We start from the raw sequence: 26,908 nt of genomic DNA, 5'->3' as shown, positions 1-26,908 counted from the left end.
GAAAAATGGATAAAAACATTCTTGGTGGCTTTGAAATTTTGTTACATGTTCCATGTCAGCAGTTCTTCCCTGTGTGCTTTGAAATCAAGTGCCAATTTAGACAGAAAAACCTTACAAAATCCTTGCCTTCAGTTCTGCTGACCTCGAGTGTATCTCCCTGCTCAGAGATGCTCAGAGTTACCACAGATGGCAAACACCTCACAGAAGTCATAAAACCAGTGGACATTTTGAAACTCGATTTAGTTTTCCTAAGCTCTGAAAGGAAATGAAAAAAGAAATACTGAACATTTTGCTCATGAACAGTTTGCAAACATGCACCAAATGGGGGTTTTTATTAAAAAAAATGAGAATAGCAAGAGCAGTTTATCTTGCATAAGATTTCTAAGAGCACGTTATCAGAAGAGAGTTGTATACCCCAAATTTAAAAAGAGCCTTCAGATACAAACAAGGCAGGCAGAGACAGAAAAGTACTTTCATTCCCAAATTAAACACTGGCTTAGATACTGCTGAATTTCTAGAGTATAATGATAGAGAGTCCTCCAGGAAAAAGATTGACTTTTGGGAACTGCAGAACAGACTCATGAACAGGCAAAGAGCTCTTAAACTTTGTCCACTTGCAATGACAGATCAAGCAGGTTTGCTCAGCATATTCAGCTATTGACAGAGCAAGAACTACACAGCGTTTGACTGTGTTCATTGCACTGGTTCTACACTGCAGCTAATTCAGACGGAGTGAGGAGCCTTAACCTTACAAACACAGATCAGCTGTTAAAAATTGCTACAAGCTTTCGAACTTATTCATTACATGGGTCAGGGCCTGCTGTGCACCCACTGCAGCCCAGGCAAGTTCAGTTGGCCAAGGCTACTCACATGCTAAATATCCTTGCCAGGCAGAGACAATGGCCTTGCTCATCTTCTGAAGCTCTGATTGCTCAGAGCATCAATATTGCTGATCCTCACATGAGAAACCTGCCAGAAACACGCTTGGCATGTGCTGGCATTGCCATATGTGCTCGAATCAACTGCCAGGCACATAAATAGCTTTGACCTGAAATGTTGCTGATCAAAGTCAGTTTGGTCTCACTGGCAGCTACCATGGAATCCACAGAACTACGACCCCAAGGTGATTAAACAATGCTGAGATGCTTCATTTGGATGTTCAAAGTAAGAGTTTGCTCAGGAGTCTTGGGCAGTTTGAGGGCTGTAAATATGAAAAGGGCTCTGGAGAACAAATTTCGAATGAGTTCTTCTCCAGACACGCCAAGCTGGAAGAGAGACTGGGAGCCTTTGTAATGCAGCAGCCCAAGACAGGGGCCCATTTTCAAAGGAAGGGATTCAACATCTCCTGCTGACTACAGTGGCAAAGCACTGCTGCTAATTAGCATCGGATGGAGGGAGGAACACAGAATATTCTAAACATGACTTTGGTCTAAGTCTTCAAACACTGAACGATTTATATCCAGCAATATAGTTCACACAACGTTGTCCATTACTGATAAATTAATGTTTTCTGCTGCAGAGCCTGGTGGGTTTTTGTTAATAGACACCAACAAGAATAGTAATTAAAGGATGCACTGATGGGTACTCATTACAAACAAAATGCTCCCTTTGATCCTTCAGGTTGAAAGGCCTTCTGAAAAACCTTTATCTTGAGAGGAGATAAACACAATGTTTGAGAACCTTTTGACTTCTCTGCTATCAGCCTTGAAACTTTTTTTAGTCAGTTTTTAATGTTTTCCTGTGTAATTAGTAGCACCAAAGTAGAAGCTGATTGACACGCTACCAGCAGCTGTTTATACAGTGGGAAAACCAGAAAATTATAACAGTGTGAGATGTTTACTTAACTCCCTGTTCAAACACAATGCATCTCACACTCCCTGTGCTGCCTCCGAGCCCCTTGCTAACGGTGTGCCAGTAAAGGACATGGTGCCCTCAAGGAGCAAAGCTCCTCCATGCTGGCTGTGCACAGGGCATTCCAGCAGACTCACACCAAGGAATGGGTGTGGAATTCCTGCCAGCCTCCACAAGGACCAAGGCCTAGGCAGCTGTTCTTTATTATAACCACCACAGAGTCCCACCTGGCATTGGGATCAAACCTCAAAACTGGTGTCTGGAGAAGCAGCCATATCAAACTTGTAAAATCTTATATCCTTCCCCTCACAGCACACTAAAGCAGCTCACAGTTATGTCATCTCCAGGCCAAGAAGCAAAACCTTCTTCTCTTAAACAGAGCTTCTTAAAGCTCAAAAATGTTTTAGTTCTGTTTGCCTGTGCCCACCCATCTAGGAAACAGCCAAATAGAAGGAAGTTTCCTCTTTTTTTCTGCATACATAAGAAAAATGAAAAAAACTCAACCATATTTTCCAAGTGGATAAACTGGTAGAAAAGGCTTTAGGAAAACAGCCCTAGGAATTAAGTCCTATTTCTCCAGCAAATATCTGGAACATGACTGGAATTGACGCAGCACCTGCAGGTATTTAATAACTTGCAACTGTGAGTTGAATCAATCCCAGGACACACTTGTAAAGAAAGAAGTTCTGATTCCACATCTCTTCGATGGACAGCGGTGAATACCTGGACACAGATCACCGAAAGTACTTTAACACCTTTCAGGGATCTGTGGTAAAATAACTACTCACATGAAATCTGAACTTCTGGGGAGTAAGTGGAAATCTTCTTAGTGCTGAGCAAATGCCTGGTCTCTAGGCTGATATTTGTTGCTCAATTTTTAATGCTCTCACCATGATGAGGGTAGGCAAGGACCCTGCTTATCTTCCTCTGCAGTTCTGCTCATTTTTCTATTGAACAACAGCTTTTGGTCATTGGGATTTTGATCCAGCTCATCAAAACTCAGTAGGCTACAACATTCCAAAATGTTATCGTGTATTTGATCTAGCTCTGTGTTTTACGTTTTCAAGAAGAGCATGACTGAATACAGGGGAAAAAAGAGAAGAATGTGCCTATCAGAGCAGCAACAGCAGACAAAAGCAAAATAGATTATTTTCACTCCATTTCTCCTACTGCTTAATAGCTTGACTTTTGCATACCAGTATTCCACAGGTATAATACAAAGACAGCTACAGCATAATGTGTTTTCCTTTAAAAGGTCATCACTATGTTAGCAGCATTTGATGCATTGTGACCAGAGCACACACTTTTAGAGATAAGAGCCTATATAATATTTTTCTTTAATTTATTGGCATCAAGAAAATCTATTTAATTTCTGCTTTCAGAAGAACATCTGCAAGTGATTGGCATAACTCAAGGGACCTTTGCAGCTGCAACTTTCTCCAAGAGCAGAGCAAAAAGCCATGTTTGTCAATATGCCTGAGTAGGATTAAAAAAGAACAAAAAGAAATAAAAAATAAAAACCCCCCAAACTACAAAACACCTAATTATTGGAAGTAAATGTTTCATGATCTGTGTACGGCACCCAGAGCTGAATAGATCATTAGCTAAACTTCCAGTCAGCATTCCACACAAGCATATGTTTTCCTCATAAGTGCTTGCACAAGTTTGCCAGCAGCCTCAGTGACTTAACTAGAAGTACTTATATACATGTGCAATAAGCAGGGCCAAGGAAAAGCAGTGATTTTTTTAGGATCTTAACTCCATAATCATATGCATTTCCAACAGTCCTAAGCACCTTTTTCCAGCTCTTACTGCTCTTAAATTTTCCCTCCACGTTGAATGCTCAAGGAAAAATTGCTCCATCTGGTAACTGCTGTCAAGAGCTGCACCCGAACTCTCAATGCCATTTAGTGCAGCTCCCTCTGTTTCCCATTTGTGCTTCCTCGTGGCAGGCTACTTGCAGTTCCAGCTGTGCCCCGAGGAGTCAAGGATCACGCAAAGGGAAGAGTTTGCATGCAGCCGTCCTGGTTTTGAGAGCGAGAGAGTTTAAAGGTTTGGGTACGGGCAGTTCAGAGCCACTGGCTCAGGTGCCATCGAGCAGTGCCAGGCACGCCTCGTTTGCCACCACAGTAAATGTGGCTGCAGAGCATTAATGAGCACCACGGACAGGACTTCATGAATTCCTGTTTCCTCTCCTCACAGTGTACACACTGTGCTGGGTGAATGCTTCCTGTAAATTAGCTGACAGCTGAAGATCAATATACAGTTCAACCAGCTAAATAAAAGCAATTCCAGGTAGAAAACACTGCAAAGATCCTGAGGGAGCCCATAAAGGAATAAGCCAGCAGGTGCTGACAGTGACTCCGTCCAGCTCAGATCTGACCCAGAACTATTTTGGCATGAGGGGCTCAAAATGACCATCTGAGTATAAAGGTCCCTTCAGCATGAGGTTCCCAGCTTGGCAGCAACAGCCTGTGTACAGGACAAAGTGCCCCCAAACAACCGTGAGAATTGTCATTACCCAAAACTCGAAAGCCTCCAGTGCCCTATTCATGTTTATCTTCCAAGAACATATTGAATTATTTTAATATTTTCAACATTTCATGAAGTACTGTAAAGCCAGGAAAATTTACTAATCTCCATTTATTTCCAGCAGTGGCCTACTAAGATTCTCGCTAACTAAAAATAGATGTAGGAAGATATTCCCTGCCACAGAGGTCATATTACTTCTGGCAGTTAGAACTATTTACCAGCTACAGGATGCTGCTGTATGTGGTGTAAATAGGATGCAATTCAATAATGGACCTCCCCTCTCTATTACACCTCAAACAGGCAGTTTTGAGACAAGTTCTGCATCTCACTTAATTTTAGAACAAGAGGGACACGCTGAATGCTGAAACCTTCTGGTCAGAGCTGTTTGTTTGCTTATTTCTGCTCTGTAGGTGGGCTGGTGCTGGAGTGTTTGAGCACAAGGAAGCAGGTGGGTGGCAGGGACCTTGCTTTCCCACTGCACCAATTTCCAAAGACAGAAATAAACATAAAAGAAATAAGTGCAGCTCACAAAAGGTGTTGAAGCGCATCAAATGAGTTCAAAAGCCTCCTGGAGTTAGAGTCTTCCTGAATAGAGAAGTTACAGTACTAAAGGTGCAATATTAATTAAGCATATGTAATAGTATCTGCTGGAAATCACTTAAACAGATCCTGGCTTGTCCTGGAACTCTCCAAATGCAGCCATGGATGAAGACTGGGTAAGAAGTGAGAAACTTTCAAATTTCTATCTTAGGAAAGAATTTAAAAAATAAAGAAATAAAAATCATTTTAGTGGTATAGCACATAAGGCATCTGGTTAAGAGAGAAGAACTTTCCCCAGAGCTTTATTACACTGTGAATTGCACGCCTCCAAAGAAATATGATTCCTCTAAATAAAATCAGTAGAGCTGAATTTCATCCTAAAAAGCCCAGTGTCTTCCTCACTGATGCCCTTTTCATAAGCATCATGACAGTACTAATTATTTTAATTCTTGGTACTGACCAGACTTTGTACAGACTGTGATCTAAGCTCACTTTCCATTGTTATCCAGCCCTTCTGGGGCTGCTGGCTGCTCGCAGGTACAGCTGGACAAGGACTTGAAAGGCACCAGGATGCTTTCAAACCAGAGCGCAGAGCCAAGGGAACTAAATACATTATACGTGAAATGAGTAAATAACTCACAAGAAATGGAATTAAGATGAGCATTAACCAGGAGAGGGTTGAGCATGGCCCATGCATGGCCCCCTTCATAAGAATCTTGCTAATTGCCTTTCAGAGACCACTTTATCCTATTAAGATTATCCTCAGGAGACCCCCCAAGGCTTTGGGGGCAGTGGGGAAGCCCAAAAAAACACCTAACCACATTTATCATGTTTAGAAACAAACAGGAATTGATTTTTATTCATCTTATGCAGCAAAACCTCTGTTATCTTCCTCTCTCGGTATTTAATCCTATTTTTTTCCTAGCAGTATAAATAATGAGAAACAGCAATTAAGCTCAGGGCAGCCTTCTGGGCCAGGAGAGATAAATACCTCGACACCCACTGCAGTGAGCAGCACGTGCCATTTCTCTTGTGCTCAAGTGTTGGTGCAGATTATGTGACAGTTTTAGACTCATTGCTGTGGCCGAGCCAGGTATAAATTATGACAGGTCCACATGGATTACAGATGATTTGAAGCAAATCAAAGGCATTAACTTTAATACGGTGCTTTGTCTCTCTCAAATGCCACTCGTACTTTCTGAAACAGCAACCACTAAAACTCAATGACCAGAGACCCCTGCATGCTCCAGAGCTGTTAACCCCTGGAATTTCAGCCAAAGGAGCCCATGCACCCAGAGCCACAGACCCAGCTTCCATACTCCTCTGTCACACACCGTGTCTGCAGGAGCCCCAGCAACAAAATTTGTAATTAAAGAAAAGCCTAAATATTTTTTACTTTCAAAGTCTCTTCTACAAGTATCTTCCCAAAAGGTCCAGTCAGGGTTCACAGTGTCCTGCATATTGTGAGAACAAGACAAGCATTGAGGTGCTGGAGTGGGGCCAGAGGACAGCAGAGCTGGGAAGGGCTTGGAGCCCAAATCCGAGGAGGAGCAGCTGAGGATGTTTTGCCTGGAGAAAAGAAGGCTCAGGGGAGACCTTATTGCTCCCTACAACTCCCTGAAAGGAGGTTGTAGCCAGGTGGGGTCGATTTCAAAGTTTAAAAGTGATAGGAAAAGAGCATATGGACTCAAATTGCACCAGCAGAGGTTTAGATTGGCTATTAGGAAAAATTTCTTCACTGAACATGTTATTAAGCATTGAAACAGGATTTCTCGGGCAGTGATTGAGTCCCCATCCCTGGAGGTGGCAGCTGGATTTAGTGATGGGATGATGGTCACACTCAGTGCTCTTAGAGGGCTTTTCCAAACTAACAATCCATGACTCTGTGTAGCAGGACCACATGCACAGCAGAGCTAGAATGTAAGACTTGGAAGAGATTGAAAATTGAATCCAAATGCTTATTATACTTTCAATAACACGGCAATAGTTCAAGCCAAGTCTCAGTGAAGTCAATGAGAGTTGTTTCATTGAAATCAAACAATGTGTGATTAGGTCCTCACAGAATTATGTGTAATACCATATTCAAAATTGTGAAGAGATTCAGGTTGACATCTAAAAGCCCATTTTCCTTCTGGAATTTTGTAATGAAGCTACTGTAAAAGTAGAATCAATACATAATTCAGTATAGTGGAAAGATTATTATAAAGGGTTATTAAATATAGCTCCACAATTGTGGATAAAAAGAATGAAATCCCTCATTGCTTCAATTGTGCTGTACTGACTTCTACCAAACACACTGTTTCAGACAAAAAAAGAAGCTGTTCCAGATTTCAAAGTGGAAAAAACAGTAAAAGCAATAACAGCAGGGTTTTTTTAAAAAAAGGAGGTAGAGAGAAGGGGGAAAAAAGTTCCTAAATCTCAAGATAAATTTTAGTTTTGTACACTGATGACAACTTATAATTTAGCTTTTTGTGAAGTGTGCCAGGACAAGGCAGGAGAGTGTTTCTTAACTTAGTTTGCCAATTTTCCTTTCAGGCTAGCACTGTTACTGTTAATATCCATCAAAATTCTTTGTCTTCCCAACAGGCTGACAGAAATATCCAAGTGCTGACTCACACACCTCAACACCTCCCTGTCAAAGTTAATCCGAAATTGATTTTACTTTCCAAAGGTAAAACAAAACTGCATTAAGTCAGCTACAAATGGCATTTGCAGATCAGTGTTCAACACTTTTTACAATTCCTGTAAGATTTCATGACTACTACACCTCAACAGTGTCCAACAAACCCTTGGAACCTTCAGACCAAAATAGTCAATTATATTTCTATCTTTCTTTGGAGAAAATTAATGTGTATTTTCCCCCATTTTTTTTTCAGTTCCTGTAATCCTCCTAATTAGGTAATTTTTTAGCACAGAATTGGAAGGGGTACACAGAACATTATTTGCATTCTTTACTGTACATCAGACTTTGCAGAGTTCAGGTTTGCCAGTAGAACTGGCAAAAAACCATCACTGGTTTCAGCATGGCAGGAAAGGAGCTTTGAGACCAGGACAATTTATTAGAAGGAGACACTGATAGTCAAAAATTCCTCTTTAAAGATAATTTATTCATTCTTGTTTCCTTCCCTTCTTTCAAGGGAAGGTTTCCCTACTTTTTCCCATCTAAATTCCCCAAAACAAATACACCTGAGGAAGCTCACTAAATCCACAGACCTCCTGGAAACCAACCAGCAGCAGTGAGTTACCATCTCGAGCTTTGCTCGGAAAAAAAGAGTGACATTCCAACCATTCCTGTCTCCCCCACAGGAGGCCAGGCCCAGGTAATATCACCTTTGCTTTTGACACCACTGATCTTCCAGAGCAAACCAGCTGGTTAATAAATCACAGCGTGGCCCTGCCATAATCTATTCACGAGCGAGGAGCAGCTGATGCACAAAGGAAGGAAGATGTGTTCAGTATCCTTCAAGGGCATCCGTGTTGCTGTTCTCATTTCAGAACAACCTTCCAGTTATTAATTTCTCTGCAAAAATTCCATTGTCGTTTATCATTAATAACGATCACTTTAGGGCATTCCAGAGAGGAAACACTGTCTTGTGTTCTACGGAAATCAATTTACTGACACCACTAGAGCTGTGCAAATAATTTATTTTTGGTTCAGCTGCCAAGCAGAAGGTGTTGAGGAGTTCCACCAGAATCAAATTCAGAAGAAAAAAATCATTTTTCTCACCAAAATAGAAACAAAGTAAAAAGCCGTTCAATGCAAGAGAAAGCATTCCTCTTGACAAACAAACATTGAATTTTTAGAAAATGGAGGAAAAATAAATAAGGTTTCAGCATAACAAAGCCATATGTTGGAGGGAGAAGACCTCATGTTCTTCACATAACCAGGAGCTCCAGAATCCCACCAGGATCTGGAAGGCTCCAGTTCACCTGCACTGCTTGCTCGAAGCTGCTGGAGCATGCACTGTCCCCTCTACAGGAAACCCTCCTACACCAGCAAGCTGTGCCAGCCCCCTTTTATTGGAACCATTTCAGCTGTATCCAATTAATTATTGTAAGAAAAAGGGGAAAAAAACAAACCATAAGAATGATACCCTAGCACATGACTTCAAAAATCCAGAAAACAAGTCACTTTTTCCTCTGCTTTCTGCTGAAAGCAAAGTTTAAATGTTCCTACATACTTTGAAAGTATTACATCCAAATATTCTTGTGCATACATCACAAGAAAGTTCCAGTTCCAGCTCACTGAACAGTTACTAAAACACCTATAAAAAACTTATTTTGAAATCACTGATGCTTCTCATGGTTTTATCTATTGATTGATTGATTTAAAGCATTAAAAATATAAACAGGTGGGGAGGGATTGAAAAAACCACTTTAAGCACTCAGGATGAATTCTGGAACACTATCTTGAGTGAAACTGGTGTTCTCCCACCATTCCTAAACCAGCAAAGCCCTGTTAAACTCATCAGGTGCTTTCCCAGAGGACAAACTGAAAGCTGAGACTGTCGCTGGGTTCTCTAAACCCCCAGCTTTAGCAGGAAGACTTGTTATAGACCTGGCTTTAGAGACCTGTCTGAACAGCAAAGCTCAACAGACAGTAATTCTATCACCTTTACCTATAACCTATAATTTCCAATCTGGCTACATTCAATCCAGTCTTTAATCTAATCTCACTTGACAAATATTTTTATCTTTGTTAAACCATTAAATCTGTCCGTTCTGCTGAGGGCAGTGCCAGCTGCTGCCCCCAGCCACGCTCAGCAGGAGCCCTGCCAGCAGCCCAGCTTCCTGAGGCTCTCACCCACGCACCGCCGGCAGCAGGCGCAGCACCAGCCCTTGCACCTATTTCCAGAGCTCTGCCCTACCCAGAGATTTGTTATATTTAAGAGGTCATTAAGAGAACATTAAAAAGACCAGTCTGGACTTGTTTGCTCAGTTACCTAAAATCCAGCAGCACTTGCAGACAGGAAGGATGAGAGTTTTGGCGCAGACTTGTGCAGAAAAACCCAATTTCAGCAGGAGCAGCACTCACCTGTGGAAATTGAACTCCTTGCTGTATTTATGGTTCTGAGCATAATCAGCTCAAATCATCTGTTTCAGCACAGAAAATTCGTATGCTGGGAAGCTCTCATACCTTTCCTTTTGCATGGCTGCATCAGGAACAGCCACCTCACAGCGCAGCCAGAGGCTTTCCCAAAGGACATTCTGTGTAAGCAAAAGCTGTGCTGAAGCTGAGAGAATCTGGGCCACAGGTACACGGACATAAAGTTCTGTAGAGTGGGGAAGGAACTGAAATTAAGGTGCTACTTAAATACCTTCTCAATCAGGATCTAAAGCACAGCTACAGTGCCAGAAAGAGTTAAGTCAAACATGTCCAGCCCTCATTCATCATTCGAGTAATTTCATTTCAATTAATTACTAGTGCTAACTGTAGTTAGTATCAGACAGTTCTGGGAAGTGATGCTGACTTATAAAAACAGCAGTAAGTAGTCAATGCCCAATGTTTTCAGAAGCATTACAATTAATAGATTTATTATGGAAGTGTTAAAGCTTCTATATTTCAGCTTCTTTGAACTTTATTGGAGAAGCTATTAAAGGCAGTGCCTCAAAGAATAAAAGTTCCAGAAGTAATAATATCATTTTAAATAAAGTTTCTTATTTTGATTTACAATTGAGAGGAGCTGCTATTCTATTATGCCAAAAACCTTCTGCCCACCTGCATGAGATCTGACTGATTTCTCAGAAGAAACACCAAATCCTACAGAACATTCAGAGAGTTGCATTTTGTTATTAATCGGAAGAGTGAACTCATCAGCTCTGTTATTAAAGATAATTTTAGACTCTTTCCTCTGTCACAAATGTAACTTTTAAAAAATTAAATGTAATGAGCTCTTTGGTTGCAAATTACACTGTGTAACTCCCACAATACTGCTTTCATTGCTCTAGAAAAATATTATAAAATCACTATTTCTTGTATTTTTTTTAATGATGCACTTGAGTGGTTCCTCCATAAATACAAACCAGGCTGAATAAAAATTCCAGCCAGAAGAGCCTTGATTAAAAACAAACACCAAAAAAAACCCAAAAAAACAGAGCAATAGTAACCAGACAGTCAAACACCAGATCTTAGGCAGCTGAGCTCATGGCCTTTCATTCAGCCAAAATGAATCCCTGGAAAGCTCTTGACCGCAATATCTAATAGCTGCCTTCCTACCCTCCATAATTTTTGTTTGCATCCAACATCACCTTTGAACACAGATATAACGTGTTGTGAAACATCACATTAAAAGTTAGGGAAGAAGAGATTTTAGCAGTTGATGCTTCACCTGGCAGCAAACAGCAAAAAAAATAATGTTTCAGGTCACACAAAGGCAACTTATAACCTTGGCATTCAGGCATCTTCAAATGTTCCTTATATTATGGGACATTTAAAGTATCCTTGTGTTTACAGCTTCAAGTCAGTTTCATAAAAAAGCAAAGGTGACATTCATTAACTGTGCTTATTATATATTAAATTAACAACAAGAGAAGATCTGGAACAAGCTATTCATCACCTTTGCATGATGACAGAACTAAAAAATACTGTGAGGTACCATACCACGACACAGGGACTATTTCAGCCAGAATTAACCAAAGATACATTTGGATTTATGGCCATTGCTGGTGCTTCTCCACCTTGGAGCCAGTCCTGCTGCCCCTTTCAGAGGTCAGCAGTGCTGTTGCATTGACATTCCCGTCCAAAACAGGCACAGACTGTCCTGCTCCATTCCTCCTCTTCCCCACCTCATTCTTCTCTGACCCTCAACAAGAGAAAGGAGCCCTTGGCCCAGGGTGCAACCCACCACAGGGGACTGTCACAAACACTTCAGCAAAGAAGAGATTCAGGGGGAATGGGTGGGGAGCTGAAGCTTCCTGAATTGGCTTTTCTGGGGAAAGAAACAAGCTGGGTTTTATCCATCAGCATTTCCTGCGGGGTTTGTGCAGCCTCCTCTACCCTAAGCCTCACAGCAGCACCCAAAACATGAAAAAACCGTGAGAAGGTTCTTCTGCCACCAATGCAGCATTTCTGTATGAGGATCACGAGATGGTTCAGAGAACCAAACACACCAATATCACACTTCGGTGACCACAGCAGCACATTTCTATGCTTTTTCCAAAAGTTAAAATATCATAAGTATGCTGTTTTCATAATTTCTTGACTTCTACCTCCTTTTAAGCCAAAGTTATGTTTGTGTATAGGTTGGTGTTAATGTTTTATAAAGGTCAAATTATAGTTGTCTCCCTACTGTTTTATTGCAAGTGTTGAGAGCTGGCACTGTAATTAAAATCCAGCTAAATAAAGTCTGCAGGGATCCTGCTTGTAACCAGGCAATTTGGGTTTTTAGCAGACCAGGGCACATTTTGTGTTGCCTCTGGTTCACTGCCACACAAAGGAAGGTAAACAAAACCCACGTGCCTTAATACATTTACATAAACAATGTTTCCTGTCAGTGTGGTTAGTAGAGAATATAAATATATTTAATTATAGAATGCAATATTAAGAAAAATAAAAAAATGCATCCATTTTCTACAACCTGCTTTATACTATTTTAGAAAAAGTTCCAGGCAAGACAGCTCAGTTTGTAGATAAAGCCAGGTCCAGCCAGAGCATTCACAATGCTGTTGATAAGGGAGAAAAGGTTCACAATTTGCTCTTCACTAAAACAAACCTGACTCTCTTGCAGGAGAATGGTACTGTACATCAAGGAGATTATCGCTTACTTCAGTCTAACCTGCTTTTAGATTCTGGTACTTGCCAGCAAGTGTTTCAAAAGTGTCAGAGATTTACCAGTGCTGGCTCCAACTTCAGGGGGGAATTTCTCTTCTGCTATCGACTACCTGTAAAGCTGCTCCAGGATTGCCTCCGTTTTGCTGCCTTATTAAAGGCCCCTCAGTTCTGCTTCAGTTCTCTCCACAGCTGAGAGACCAAGGTTGCACTGGGTTTTTTATTGCTTTTTTGGTTTTTTTGTTTTTTTGGTTTTTTTTTTAAGAAAGTAAAATCAAAGTGAGTATTTTAAGTGGAACTCCTGTCTAAAAAGCAACACCCCAGATCGCTATAGGAATCTTTTAGGCCTTCCCAGGGCTCCTAGTTTTATTTTAATTTGTTTTAAAAGAATTCCTTGCTAAAGGAATTTCAAATTTTGTTAAAGATAATCCCTTTCAGGCAGGGATTCTTATTTGAGCAAATCCTGCCCTTTGCCCGGGTTGATATTTTTTCAGGGATTAAAAAAACACAAGACAAGCATTTTAGTTAATATTCACCTCACAGAATATGACATGCACTTACTCCCCTCTCTACAGGTTCCCTTGTCTGCCCCAGAAGCAGCAGGTACAAGGCACACAAATATGCACAAAGTCATTCCAGACCGACTAGATTTTTCAGACTCAATCCATTAAAAGTTACTTTTTCTTTCCCTTCTCTAGAGGAAAAAGAGTTCAGGTGGATAGGCTGAACAGAGGCATAAAACAAAATCAGAGCATTAGCCTCCAGCTAGAAAAATCCCTCAATCTAAGAAATAGCTGAAAGACTTCCCAAGTTTACAGCCAGTGGTACTTATTCTCAAGGCAAGACTGAGAAATCGCATGGCACAGGAAAGCTGTGTAAAAGGAGATGTGTCCATTAAAGCAGACAGACTGCTCTGTCTGAAAAGGACTGATTTAAACAAGCAAAGGGAAAGAAGAACTGCAAGTTGAAGCATGATCATAATTACATTAGTAAAGTTATAATTTGATTTGGATTAACAGAGAGAAATTCTAAAAGCTCAGAATTAATTGTGAACTACATCTACAATTATTTTCAAGAATACTCGCATGCTTTAAGATATCATTAACTTAAATGAGATTCTATGTTTAAAGGAAGATTTAACCTCACATACTCCCATTAATTCTCGCTAAATGTCCACACTGCACTTTGAAATGTAATGGAAAAGGTTAGCTAGCCATGATTCTTTTGAATGGTGCTTTCCTAAGATCCTCAAATTAAAAGTCTTGTCAGAAAGGCAGTCTGTGAAAATACCAAGAAACGTACTACAGAAATGCATTAATGTCTCAGTGGGGGGTGATTTGTGTTGTGTTTCTTTGTCACATACGGATAAAGTTTCCTCCTGACAAAGCTGGGCTGGTGCTGGAGCCTCTCCAGAGGGACCCCAGCTCCAACATATAACCAGGAATCTCATGTCCCTACCGCTCATTCCCCCAGGAAGACAACCCTGTTAAAATGTTGCCAGCCATAAGCATTCAGTGTCAGATTATTTGCTTGGGTAGTTTGCCCTAAGCTAAGCCACCTGCATTTTCCTAAAAGATATTTTGGCCTTCCAACATATTTCTACACCTGCAGAGCAGGAGCTGCCTCGTGGTCTGCGTGGGTAATCAGTTCAGGAGTAATAGCTTAGTTAATGTGATTTTTTTTGTTCTGAAATTGCCAACTGGAAATGAGCAGAGAAGTCTTCCACTGAAGCACCTGGGGACATTATTAATATAAGGTTTGCACTGCATGGAGCAGGAGACCCAACCTGCTAATCCCAAGCAGTTGGCCATTGATTTAGGTTATTAGAAGAACAGCTGGCACGCTTCAGCCAACCAAAGCCCACACGTATTTCGAAAAAGTATTAGCTGTGAAACATTATGGCTCTTGGAAAGTCTCCAGAAACAAATTAAATCTCAAACCAAGTAATCTGCTACTTTTATCTTCCTAAATCCAGACCAAGCCGCTAACAGAGCATTCACTGTCACTGCAAAGATCCTCACCCACTTGTCCTGTGGGTTTGTTTGTTTTGGTTTGTTTTTTAAACAGGATTGTGTGGCTTCTCTCAATGAAACAGACAAGAAATTTTGGGTTTAGATCCTCATTTCTGCCAGCTTGGAATTAAAATGCCAAGAGGAGGTTTCACCAACACATATGCCTTTCCCTCTGCTATTCCAAAGGAGCTGACTGCATCCCTGAGAGGTTTTGATTCAGCCCTGAAGATGTTTTTCAGAGACCAAATAATTCTTTCACTCTGCTCAGTCTAATATCCTACCTTTTCAAGCACTACTTTAATTAAATGTATATGCATAAAGATCAAACAGTCTATTTTGACTCCTTTCCCCTAGGGTCCTGGAAGTTGACACTCACTGTTTTGGAGGGAATTGTCTGACCACCTGGCACTCAACAACTATTTTTTCCAATTTTGTTTTGCTTTAATCATGTGTGAAAGCAGTGAAACAGATGATGTGATATTGTTGTGCTGCAGCAACACCAATCTGCACGTATCTATTCAGAGACACGTTTGAGACGTTCTATATTATTTAGTCATAATATGTGTTCCCAGACAACTTTCTCTCTCCATGCAGGAGTTCAGCATCAAACTTCAATTAAAAGGCCACGCATCAGGTATTTAGATGCAAAAGGATTTTCCTCACTCTTCCTCCACAAATATGTTGTAAAGTTCTCAACCTCCCACTTTAAAACTTCCACAGTTTTGCATACCCCCAGATATTTCCTGGAATTTTAGTAACATGAGTTTGGCTTCCTCGAACCATTTAAACAGGAATAGTGTGATTAAGGTGTGTGGGTTCAAATTCTGACCAATATTTCTGTCCACACAGAATAAGAGTTCCAGGTGCCTAATCTTAACCATGTACCCAAGTGTCAAATTGCAGCTCTGGTATTCAAGTTCTATCCATGCATATGAGCCCATTAAGATGTATTTTAGGATATAACAAGCATTCCCCTATCTGGGTAGGAAAGTTGAGATGTTTTTCCATTGAACCTGTTCCCACATGCCAAGGAATGAGAACCAAGTCATTTTTCAGCATTTTCTGAAGCACATTCTTAACACAGCGAGTGATTTATATGAATTGAAAGAAAATTTAAGATGTTTGTAAAACTCAAAGTGCATTAAAAACATCTTCATTTTGAAAAGCCACAACACTGTTTCAGCAAGGGCATACTGAACAGGTGAAAAATCCACAGTTATCTAGCTATTAGCCAAAAGCCCAGGCAGTTTTCCCCGAAAGAAATTGCTAAGCTTAAAATCTTACCTAGCCTGAACATGTTCTTTTGCAAGCTACTGCTACCATCTGCAATCCCAATTACCCAAACCCTGAAATATTCAGCACAAAGAGTTAACACTCGCATCCAAACCTCATGTCAGAACTCTGCAGAGGCTTTGGCAAATCACAGGGGGCTGAATGAGGCTGCCATGCTGGCTCTGTGTAAGGTGTGGGGAAAGGGAAGGAGACGAGATGAGTGAAGTGGGAGTGATAACTCCAGGATCAGAATGAGCAGGAGAGGAACAGCACTACCACTGGTAGCATGAAGCAGGCACGAGAAGAGGCCATCTGTGCAGTCAACTGGTATGGACTCAGTGGGAAGAGTGGATGTGATAAATCACAGCTCTCATATGGCATCAGCTCAGACTCAACAGGAAATGTTTGGATATGAGCACTATCCTGGGGCCATGATCCATGTGCACACGAAACTGTAGAAGGAGGAATGATCTTCTCTGATCTTTCCACAGGCTTTATTCAGTTTGAACAAAGTAAATTTTGCTGGCGGTCACAGCTTTGCTAGACAATTGAAAACCTGCTTTTAAGCATTAATAAGTACACTAAGATATTTCACATCATCTGAGTAAACAATGATTTTGGTATGGTTGAATAGAAAGGTCTTCATTAAAACCCACAGAACAGAAAGTACCCGAACGCAGACAGACAAAGCCTTGATCCTGGAGCAGCCCAGGCTCTGACCATGCAATCTATCACGTAAGAGACATAAGAGGTCGGCGATTAATTAACATTCAAATTAAAGCTTTTCAAGTAAGGGTCAAAACTTCCTTTGTTTTGACATTTAAAGCACTGGCAATGCCTTCCCTAGCTCAGTATGCACAATGCATCACCTTGTGCTTTATGTTAATTGCCTCCATTATTCAAGTGCACTATTTGATTCATTGTCAATTAAAAATAGCCCCAAAAGCCAAGTCCGATGTATGTTAAGCATAAACGTGATTAATGTAACACAATTACATTCCCACGTTTGTTGAGGCTGATTAGGAACTTTCCCTCAGCCCAGCATGACAGAGCCCTCTGACTGCCAGTGACCTGTCAGCCTTGGCAGGGACTGGCTTTCTGATGGGGAGGAATTTCATGGCCACAAGTGCTTCTGACAGGTGTAAAACCTGTAATTAAATGCTGTCAATTAGCACTTCATCAAGAATGTAGAAATCTTGATGATCTTCTCTATTGAATTGCAAAGGTCCTAGGTGTAAACTGAAAAAAAAAAAAAAAAAAAAAAAAAAAGAGGAAGTGTTGAGGAATGGTTGGAGGATCAGGGACACGGGTCCCTGGAAGAGCTGACCATAACTGACCATGAATGAGATGCAAGAGCAAATAAATAAATAATAATTTTAAAGCCAGTTCAGCCTGAGCACAATGACAGAACAATTAATAGTAACCGAATACCAGTGAAACTAATAGGAAGGAGAATATGCACACACACCTGGACTTGTTATGGCCAGCTTATAAGTAGGCTTTAATAAAAATTGCTACAAATCAGAACAAGAAATAAGAGAAAATTCTGTACCCTCAGCATGGTCTTCTCTTCCTTCTTCCTGTCAGTAAATGTAAAATACAATTAACACTGCCATATGTAGAAGTAATAAATACATAAGAACCAGCCACAACCTATATTTAATTACCACAGAGATGCTAGCAATGAAACATGCAGTAGGTTCTTGTTTAAATTGAAAAAGAAAAAAAGAAAAAGATTGTTTTATTGTACTTCAGAAAAGAATTAAGGATCTCCTTGGCTTATTGAGGACTACAAAAGCAATCACTGCTATAGGGCTGGTTTGCATATTTGCTCTATTAATTTACACAGCCCTGGTAAGCCTCGCATTGCAATGCAACTGCTAAATTACACTGCTCTTGGTAATGGGCATAAAAAGATGCAAGAGCATGCAAAGTGTATTCAAACAGACAATTAAAATTATCAATTCTGTTGACAGCTAAAATGAAGAAACTGTGCTGAGGTTTAATGCTGCTGCATGAAGGACACCCTGTTTACGGGTGATTGAATTAACCAGGATCACGCGTCGACAGTCTGCCTCTGTCCAACACTGCATATTAGGCCAATTTAGTGTCTGCTTATTAAAATAATTTAATTCCAGAGATTGTTCCCAGGCATTTCTGAGTCTCTTCATGCTCTTTCCTCCTCCTCACACTAATGATGGCATCTTAATTACTCTGCTCATTTTACACCACCCCAAGTGGCTGGGTCAGCGCAGAGCAGTCCAGTCAATTTGGCTGAACCAACCCATCCTTGGGGTGATCCTCTCCACATCAGCAGGAGATCTGGCCAGACACACTAGAGCCTCAAAGTTCTGAAGCAGACAAAGTATTCAAAGGTTGTTCTTATTAAACTTAACACTAATTTATCAATATTGCTTTTTTTAATAGGTTTTCAACTTTGCATGCTTATTAAATCTATTGTATTCTAAGAGTTTCAACTTTTAGCCACGTAGGAATAATGTGTTTGGCAACACTAAAATAAGAAGTTCAGAGAAAACAAAATTTCCTAAAGAAATAAGAAGTCTGAAATCTCTTTTCTAAGCTGAACAACAATCTCACATCTCTGACTAGTACTACTACTCGTGATCTAAAGTTCCTGTGAAAAAGCAGCTCAGACTAAGCAACATACCAAATGCTGAGACTAAAAATGTTATCCTAGAGGTTTATTTTAGTACTTCCAAAGGCTGAATGACTTAAGTTTAAGAGAGTTATTTCAACAGTTTGGCAACTAATTCTGACATTTCATTTTGAAAAGTTAGTGCTATTTTAAAGGGAATGTGCACGGATTACACCTTCATCCAAAGTGAAAATACATCAATATGTAGCAGTGATATCTGGGGGAACTGAGATGGGAAATGTGTGCATTTGGTGAGTAATATTGGTTTGCATTTCGTGGTTCCACCAAGCTACAGGATGTACCCCATTGTGGGATCCAGATATTGCACACAGACACTAAGCACTGCTGCCAGGTGCTGGACACCCAGAAGAATTCCTGATTCAGCACCAGCAGCCAAGCACAACAAAGAAACCATTAATAATAAATACCACATGTAAAAAGGCAGGTGTGTTTGGAGGTTTTGAAAATGGCAGCACTTAAATCCCTTTCCAAGTCTTTAAAGACATTGGCCACTGGATGAGGCACCATTTTTGTTTGACAATGCTGAAGTCTCAAGGTCCCAGAACTGAATGAACAATTTGTAGCCCTGAAATAGTGGAATGAACTAACACCAGAACTGAAAACCAGTTAAATCTCCTTCAGTTTCATGTTTTGAGTATATGGTGCCAGATTGGGTTTCATAATGTGACACTTGGTCAATGGAAATATACTGAATATTCCAGTTGTGTGACATTTTGCTGTCACTGATGATCCCAAATTTCTTCCAGCCTCTGAATTTCATGTAAAGACTTGGACTTGTGAATGGTCCTTTTGAAAAGGAAAGAGACCTTTTGGTCTTTGAAAGCTCTGAATGCTTTCAAAATACAAACTTCTAAATCTGAGTTGCAGAAATAATTTAATAGAGATGTTGATAGGCAAGTCTTGATTTCCAAGCTCATAGGTAAGAGTATAAAAAAAGAGTAAATTTAATTTTTAAAAAGTGTCTGATTCTATGTTTTCACAATATTCACACATCCCTAAATGATATATGTTGTATTTTGCCATTTCTAATACATGAAACTGGGTAAAGTCTGTAGAGACATGGGATTAGTGCAGGGGAACTCAGACTGAATCATGGCAATATCCAAAATCTTAGGTGCAAAACAAAAAAAGCTTTCTGATAAATGGCCAGAAGGAAATGAATATATAAACAATTTTGATTTTGGCACAATAGTAATATATGAAAATAACATACAGTTCAGAACCAGCTGGTCCTCTATGAATTCAAATGGCTTTTCTATATAAAAAACCTTCTGCTGGAATCCAGGGACACATTCTAAATCTTCTGCACATGCAAGCAGCAGAACCTGAGGGGAAAAAAAAAAACAGAAATAGACTTTTAACATCCACTCCTTCATCCATCATGTTGGCTTCTGGGAACCATCATGGGTTTAGGCTCAGTGCTCATAAAACAAAACATTGGGTTTCACAGTCATAAAACAAAATATCCATCACATCACACTTCCCCTTCAAATTTTGCTAAACAATTTTTTATGTAAGGTTTTTGCTTTTATATATATGAGCTGGCATTGAAATTACAAAATAGTAGCTTTCAAGGTGAAGTTCAGTTCAGAATATCAATAAAGAATGTTATTGGTCTGTAAAAACATAGGATGTAATGTTGCTCCTAAAAGTCACATGTATTACACCCAGCTGAATAAAGCTAGATTTAAAAATACGTTTAAATTAAGCACATGCAAGTCGATTTGAATAATTGATAAATTAAGATCTGCAAATCTGTTTCAGGAAGTTGATCAACAAGTTAGAGAAGAAATTTTATATTCAAGGGTAAAGTCTCACATACAGGAGTTTCATGTATAAAAGAAATCCTTTGCTAGAAAGTATAAACTATTGCTTTGCTTTGCTTTTCATTCCCTCTAAGCCACAGTTTGTCCGCTTTCCCTATAATCAAAAGCTTGTTTACGGCAAGGTAAGACTGAAAAAGAAATGTGTGCATCATAGTGGAGGTGGATCTGAAGGTTCCAGTTGAATACAAATTGTGTCACTGTTAGTACATGGTCACCCAAGTTCCGTGTCACCACAGGAACATCAAAGGAGAAAGCTTAAAAGCAAAATAAAATCGTTTGGGAATAGATACAATTCTAATCTCGGTCTCTGAAGTGTTTTATCCCTGAATAGAGAAAACAACCTGAAGGGCTATTTTCCTTGGCAGCTGTTAAATGAGAGCGTGGAGGTAAGAATGGTCAAAAAAGAAGCAGCAAGCAAAAAGAAATTACTAAAAAGTTTAAAAGGTTAAAGAGAGAGGCAAGGTCAAGAGTAGGAAAAGCTAAATCATATTTTCCAACCCATATATGTGTAAGTGCATTTTCAGAAGTACTTTCTGCTTTAGAACATCTAAAGGTGTTTTACAAAACCTGACTTTCAGGTTGTGCACTGGCCACTCTGATCTCAAAGTTGTTATGGCCAATCTGCTGCTTGTCAGGCAGCCCACGCAAAGTCACATAGAGAAGGCAGATGTGGCAACCAAGAATGAAACTAACACAGGGGTTCTGAATGACGTTTGCTCCTAAATTCAAGGGGCCCTGCACAAACGGGCCTATTGACTCAAGACATCCTCAAAACATCCTCAACACACAATTGCAGTTTTGCAAATAAAATTCTTCAGCTGTAAAGTGAAGACAATTTCTCCCTAGTACCACACCAGTGAATGCTGAAGGCTCTTTTCTCCCTCACCAGCTCAGGTAACAACTGCATTCACTACTCCCAACGCACCAACAGCATCTCTCAGTCCCACCTCCACCCCTTTATCATCCAAGTCTGCTGATCCTGATCCTAAAGAGATGTCCTGCAATATTTTAGCATCTTCCTGTTTCCCTATTCCCCACCACTCACAGTCCATTTGCTAAATCACAGTGATACATGATCTGCTCTCTCCCTTCTTGCATTCCCCACTCATTTTGAGTATTGTGTGATCCCATTTACAGAATCCAAAGGCAGCAATGCCCCACCTGGTCTGCATTAGTTGTTCTTAAGGAAACCAACTGCTGGATCATTTGTTTCATGTCACTGACAGTTGCTATAAAAGCTTGGCCAGAAGTGCCAGCAGACTGTAAGAAGCAGCTAGAATATTTCATGGCAATTATTCTGGTGGAAGGCAAACACAGCTGATAGACACTTTTCCTTCCATCCTGACCCGCTCCATGTTGGTCCCTTGGAAGGATTAACCAAGAAAGAAGAGAAAGATTTAAAACAATACACCAAGAAAAGTGCAAAACACTTGACTACTATTAATTTATCATCACACTACTCCTGCCTTTCTTAAAAAAGTTTAAAGCCACAGCTCCCGATCCCTCCTTCTCTTATTGACATTGTTATATTGATTTTCTTGGAGATTTTGGACTCTAGAGGGGTTGAGAATTGGACATGTCCCCTTCAATATTCCAGTAGGAGACATCTGCAAGTGTGAACTGAGGTATTCAGAGCCTGCCCTGAAATTGTACATAAAGCTTGATTACTGATTGTTAAAAAACCTGCCTAATATGCATTTCAATGGGCATAAGCACAGCAAGAAAGGCACACATGCATCTTCTGCACACATTTTCTGTGTACACAGGTGCAGGTTTAAAGTACCTGTCTTTCTGACTCAGTGTTCCTGAATGAATATGCATAAAAATGCAATCACAGTAGGAGAAAACCTCTTCCCATCTCAAGACGGAAGCAAAGTTATGTAATGAGTCCCCACCAGAAAAACAGACCAAGCCATATATCCTGAAATTGATCTACAGACAGCTCTTGCCCTAAAGGATTAACACAGCAAGGAAGAGGCAAATCATGTTCTGATCTCCCAGCTACCCGACTCTTAAAGCTGGAACTCTTGTCTTACAGAGCTATAAATAAAAAGCCTCTTTGGACATCATCTATGGCAGTACTTAGAGAAGGGAAAATGTCTACTTTATCAGATTTGTGACAGTATAAGTTGACTTTGAAATCTGGGCAATCTAAATGGGTCATGAGTTAACTTCTGTAAGCCTGGTACAGAAGCCTCACATAATACAAATGCAGCAAATAGAAAATGACCTTTACTCCCTCTGAAATAATTACAAGACTCAAGCTTGGCCTTGATGTGAAATGGAACACTTTATTCCACTTGTGCAGTTCCAGGCACTTTCTTCTTCTCAACGTGTCAGACAAAATGTTAAATTTGTCATCACATGGACAGTTTTTAATTAATTGTCTTTTAAAAGGAAAATTATTCTTTTAATTTATTTTTCTCATGAAGAAACTTCTGTTGAACTAAATATCTATCTCATTAAAATAATTTCTGTTAAGGTTCTTCACACTGGGGACAGTAGTCTTTAAAACATCTTGAAAGAAAAAAAGCCAGGCAGATATATGTTTAAGGCAAAGAGACTTGTTCAAAGCAGAATATATTCTGAACTTAAACACTACGTAGATTTTGCAATTTTGGATATAATAAAAGGGTTTACAGGCTGATAGCTGTCTAAAGAAAGACTTCAGTTAAATACACCACAAATAATATTTAAATGTCATATGTATAACTCCAAATATATAGGTATTGTTCAAATAGATAAGTATTGTTCACACATCTAGTCAAGTGCAGACAATTAGTACAAAAGGATCCTTCACCTGTTACCAAGAAAAAAGCCAAATTCCTGAACAAAAATTACAATTATGCAGCAAACAATTTGCTCACAAAAACCTAAAAGGGTAGAAGTCTGAAAAGCAGAGTCATGGCTACTCAGACCTACAGATCCTATGTTCACCAACAAGCAAAATCAAAGTTTTTCATAACCTCCTGCTTTTCAGAAGTGTACAGAGCAAAGACTCAGTTTTAATATTCTGACAATTTTTCTATCAGAATTTATTGCCAGTTGGTGCAAGGAAATGTCATAGTTCAGGTAACTCCTGTGATGGTTTGGCCACTGGGCTAGAACTGTACTCCTGGTGAGATATCAAGCCTAAGAAACACCTTTTTTTTTAGGTTAATAAACCAGCACACACATGCTGGTGACCTTTACTGACCTCAACATTTGCACTGAAAGCTGCTCACGTAGAATATGGTTGGGAAGCAAAAAAGGAGAGCAATTTTATACTGTACTGCAGAGGAAATTAACAAAGCCCCTGATGTTAAAGTACCTTTGGGTGTCATGACACCTCAAAAAAACAGGGTACTTCTACCTCCTCTTCTGGTGACTGAAAGTCATCTCAGAAAGGTCTTTCCAAAGAATTTCAGAATCTTTATGTTCTTTTCAACTTGCAGTTTCAGTTTGGTCACATGCTCACTCTGCAAATGAATTTTCTCACCTTTTGCTGTGTACACCCTCATATCTTCATTAGCCCTACCTTTAGGAGATCACCTAGCACAGAAACACAAGCTGCAGAATATTAATTGCATTCCACACACATTCTTATGGTGTGAAATTCATCCTTGTGTAAGGCTTTATTTAATTAGAAATGTTAATGGTGCAGACACCAGTGAACGCCATCTGCCCACACAGGAATTCTGTGCACAGCAAATGCAAACACATCTCATTTCAGAGGGCAACATTCTGTAGGACCCCATTCTGCCTTTACTTCAGGGGAGTAATCTGAAATACAAACAAACCAACACAGAACACAAGAAGGAGGAGCTAAAATTGAAATCACACTCGTTTTTACCAAGAGCAATCATTTCAAGGGTTCAAAAATTATGAGTCACTTCCTGAGAAATGAGTTTTTGGTTCTGGTTGTTTTGAGTTTCTGGTAGGCTTGGTTTTTTTATCTTTTTAAGTATGGTTTTGGGGGTTCTTTTTTATTTGACTCATTTACTTGGAAGTGGGTATCGAAAATTTATGTTTCTCAGCTTTTCTATGGAAACATGAGAACTAGAAATTTGCTTTTTGCATATGAAAACTTTGGATTTTCATAAGAAATATGGTGATCCTTAGAGCTGAGAACGGAGAGAAAAAAGTAATCAGAATAATGAGAACTGCCAACACTGAATTAAATTGCACATGACAAAATATTTTTATCATGCAGATTGAGATCCTTGAATCTTAAAACCTTTTCCGTGTTCAGGTGCTGCAACACCAGACCCAGAAAAATGGATAGGGAGGAGGCCATCAGAGAAGGAAAACAAATGATAAACTGCGCACAGTCACAGGGAGATGATGAAATTTGAAGTCTTCACTCTAGATTTAAATGAGGGAGTTATTTAAATGAAATGAATAGAGGGATACTTAAAATATAGAGAGCACTGCTCTAAGTAAGGTTCTGATTCTGCATTATGCAGACTCCAATTAGAGTGTCAGCAGGTCCTAAGGCAATTATTTCATCAAATCACACCCACAGACTGGACATGAAGTTCTCCATGTCTTCTGTGTTTTTTAATACCAACTGAAACAAAAAAACCCTCAAAAGCCTGAATAAATTATCCTCTTATTGGCATAATTAACAAAGGTATTTTGTAAAGGTATTTTACATAAAGGTATGTTGAATTATTTATCTCTGAATGTGACTAAATTAATTAAACACATCTCTTTCAAATTAATTTGATTTCTATGATTCGGGGCATTTTTTTCTGCAATATTTTCATTTTGGAGGGAAATTTTCACTGTTTCAGGCTTTAACTGCTCTTCTTTTCATCAGGAAAGAAGTTTAAAAAAAAAAAAAGACTATTCACAATCTCTACAGTTCTACCTCTATATCTGATAGAGAATTCCAGTCATTTTTATAAGAAATGCTATTAAGATGTGGCACTAAGATTCTTCAAGGATGATAAATATCCTTTTAAAGGGCCTACCTATCCATTTACTGCACAACTCCATCCTAAAAGGGAAAGTCACACTTGGAGTACTGAAGAGTGGGCTATGAAAATGCAAATTAGAATGACTTTATTGGCTTAAATGAATTCAGTTCTCCTGTCACCGAAGCTGTGTGAGTGCGGTAGACATCCATTAGCTGGAAACAAAATGTGACAAACTCTTTTGTGAGACTATCTACCACAGGAACTTTCCTTTTATGAGCACTTTCCTTACGTACCTATGTTTATTATGAGAATTTTATCACATATTCAGTAAAAGGTGTGCATCTTCCATGGCACCGGGAATCTCGTTAAGTTATTCAAGAAGCGCTTTGCCAGCGGTAGTGTCAGAACAGGTAGTTTCAAACAGCCACTCGCCTTCTGAAATTGAGGATCTCTGGAAGAGGTACCATCATTTTCTTCAGAAATTATTTATTCATTTATTATTGCTCCCAGGCTCCGTTCAGAGATCAAAGTGACCATGGAGACCAAACCATTAAGGGTGGAGAAGGATAATATGGGCAGTGCGCTTGACAGCATTCCCGTTTCAAGTCAGAGTCGGGACAATCCTCTCTCCCCACTCACTTTTTCTGCTCTTCCAGTCCCATCTGCTCCCTGAGACCAGTCACCAGGTACCTCTGTGAAACCCAGTGCCCACAGGATGATAGCGGGAAAAACGGGGCCTGGTGTGAGACCCCCACAGTCTGCACCCCAACCTGGGGCGGCTGTCGCAAAACTGCACCCTAAAATAAGGTTTTTAATAAATTCTTACTAACATATTTTCCATGCTTCAGAACTTGAACTAGCTTGGATTTCCCTTGACTTGGGAACACAGGAAAATCTTGGGAACTCCAGGGAAGCCTTGGAGACTTTCCAAACCCATCTGGACACATTCCTGTGTCACCTGAACCAGGTGACCTGGCTGGCAGGAGGGTTGGTCTGGATGATCTCTGGAAGTCCCTTCCAACCCCAACAGTCCTGTGATTCTGTAAAATCCTTAGACAGGAACCACCTCTGGTGCCACAAGCAGGCACAACATAAAGTCTCCTGGCCAGATCACTTGATCCCAATCATAAATAATGCCTACATTTCACAATTCCCAACCCTTATTCTGATGGTCATTTCATATCTTCCAGAATAAATTTGTTCATGGTCAATTTACAGCCATTTATTCCTGTACAAGTCTTGACTCATAACTTAATTAACCTTTGTCCTCTAAATCTTCGATTTATTAGGCTAGACAAACCAAGCTCTTTCCATCTCCTTCTATATGGATACATCCCTGTGGTCACCTCAGTAACATTTTGTTGTGCTTGCTTAAGTTTCACCTGTGCAAAATATATAAAGAATTCCAGATAAATGTTCTCCAGGGTCTGGATATTTCCTTAAGACCAAAATATGTTGCCTAATGCTTCCTAAAATGCTACTTTTCCTTTTCACGGTCTTGACATGCTGGTGGCTCACAATCATTCTAA

At 39.9% G+C, this 26,908-nt stretch overlaps 1 protein-coding gene across 2 annotated transcripts in view; it reads right to left on the bottom strand.

The window, feature by feature from the left end:
- CDH13 (cadherin 13) overlaps positions 1 to 26,908 on the bottom strand; it is a gene marked incomplete at its 3' end in the record, with an annotated part of 447,244 nt that overhangs the window by 338,998 nt on the left and 81,338 nt on the right. For both annotated transcript variants that reach the window (XM_082289860.1, XM_082289859.1), the window contains exon 2: positions 19,866 to 19,977. In XM_082289860.1, coding sequence (XP_082145986.1) covers positions 19,866 to 19,977 — 112 coding nt within the window. The remainder of the gene's footprint in view (positions 1 to 19,865; positions 19,978 to 26,908) is intronic.

The sequence above is a fragment of the Coloeus monedula genome, assembly GCF_965178545.1.
Source record: "Coloeus monedula genome assembly, chromosome: 13".
Classification (NCBI taxonomy): Eukaryota; Metazoa; Chordata; class Aves; order Passeriformes; family Corvidae; genus Coloeus; species Coloeus monedula.
The sequence above is the reverse complement of the archived record's forward strand: the minus strand, read 5'-3'. Positions and strand labels throughout refer to the sequence as shown.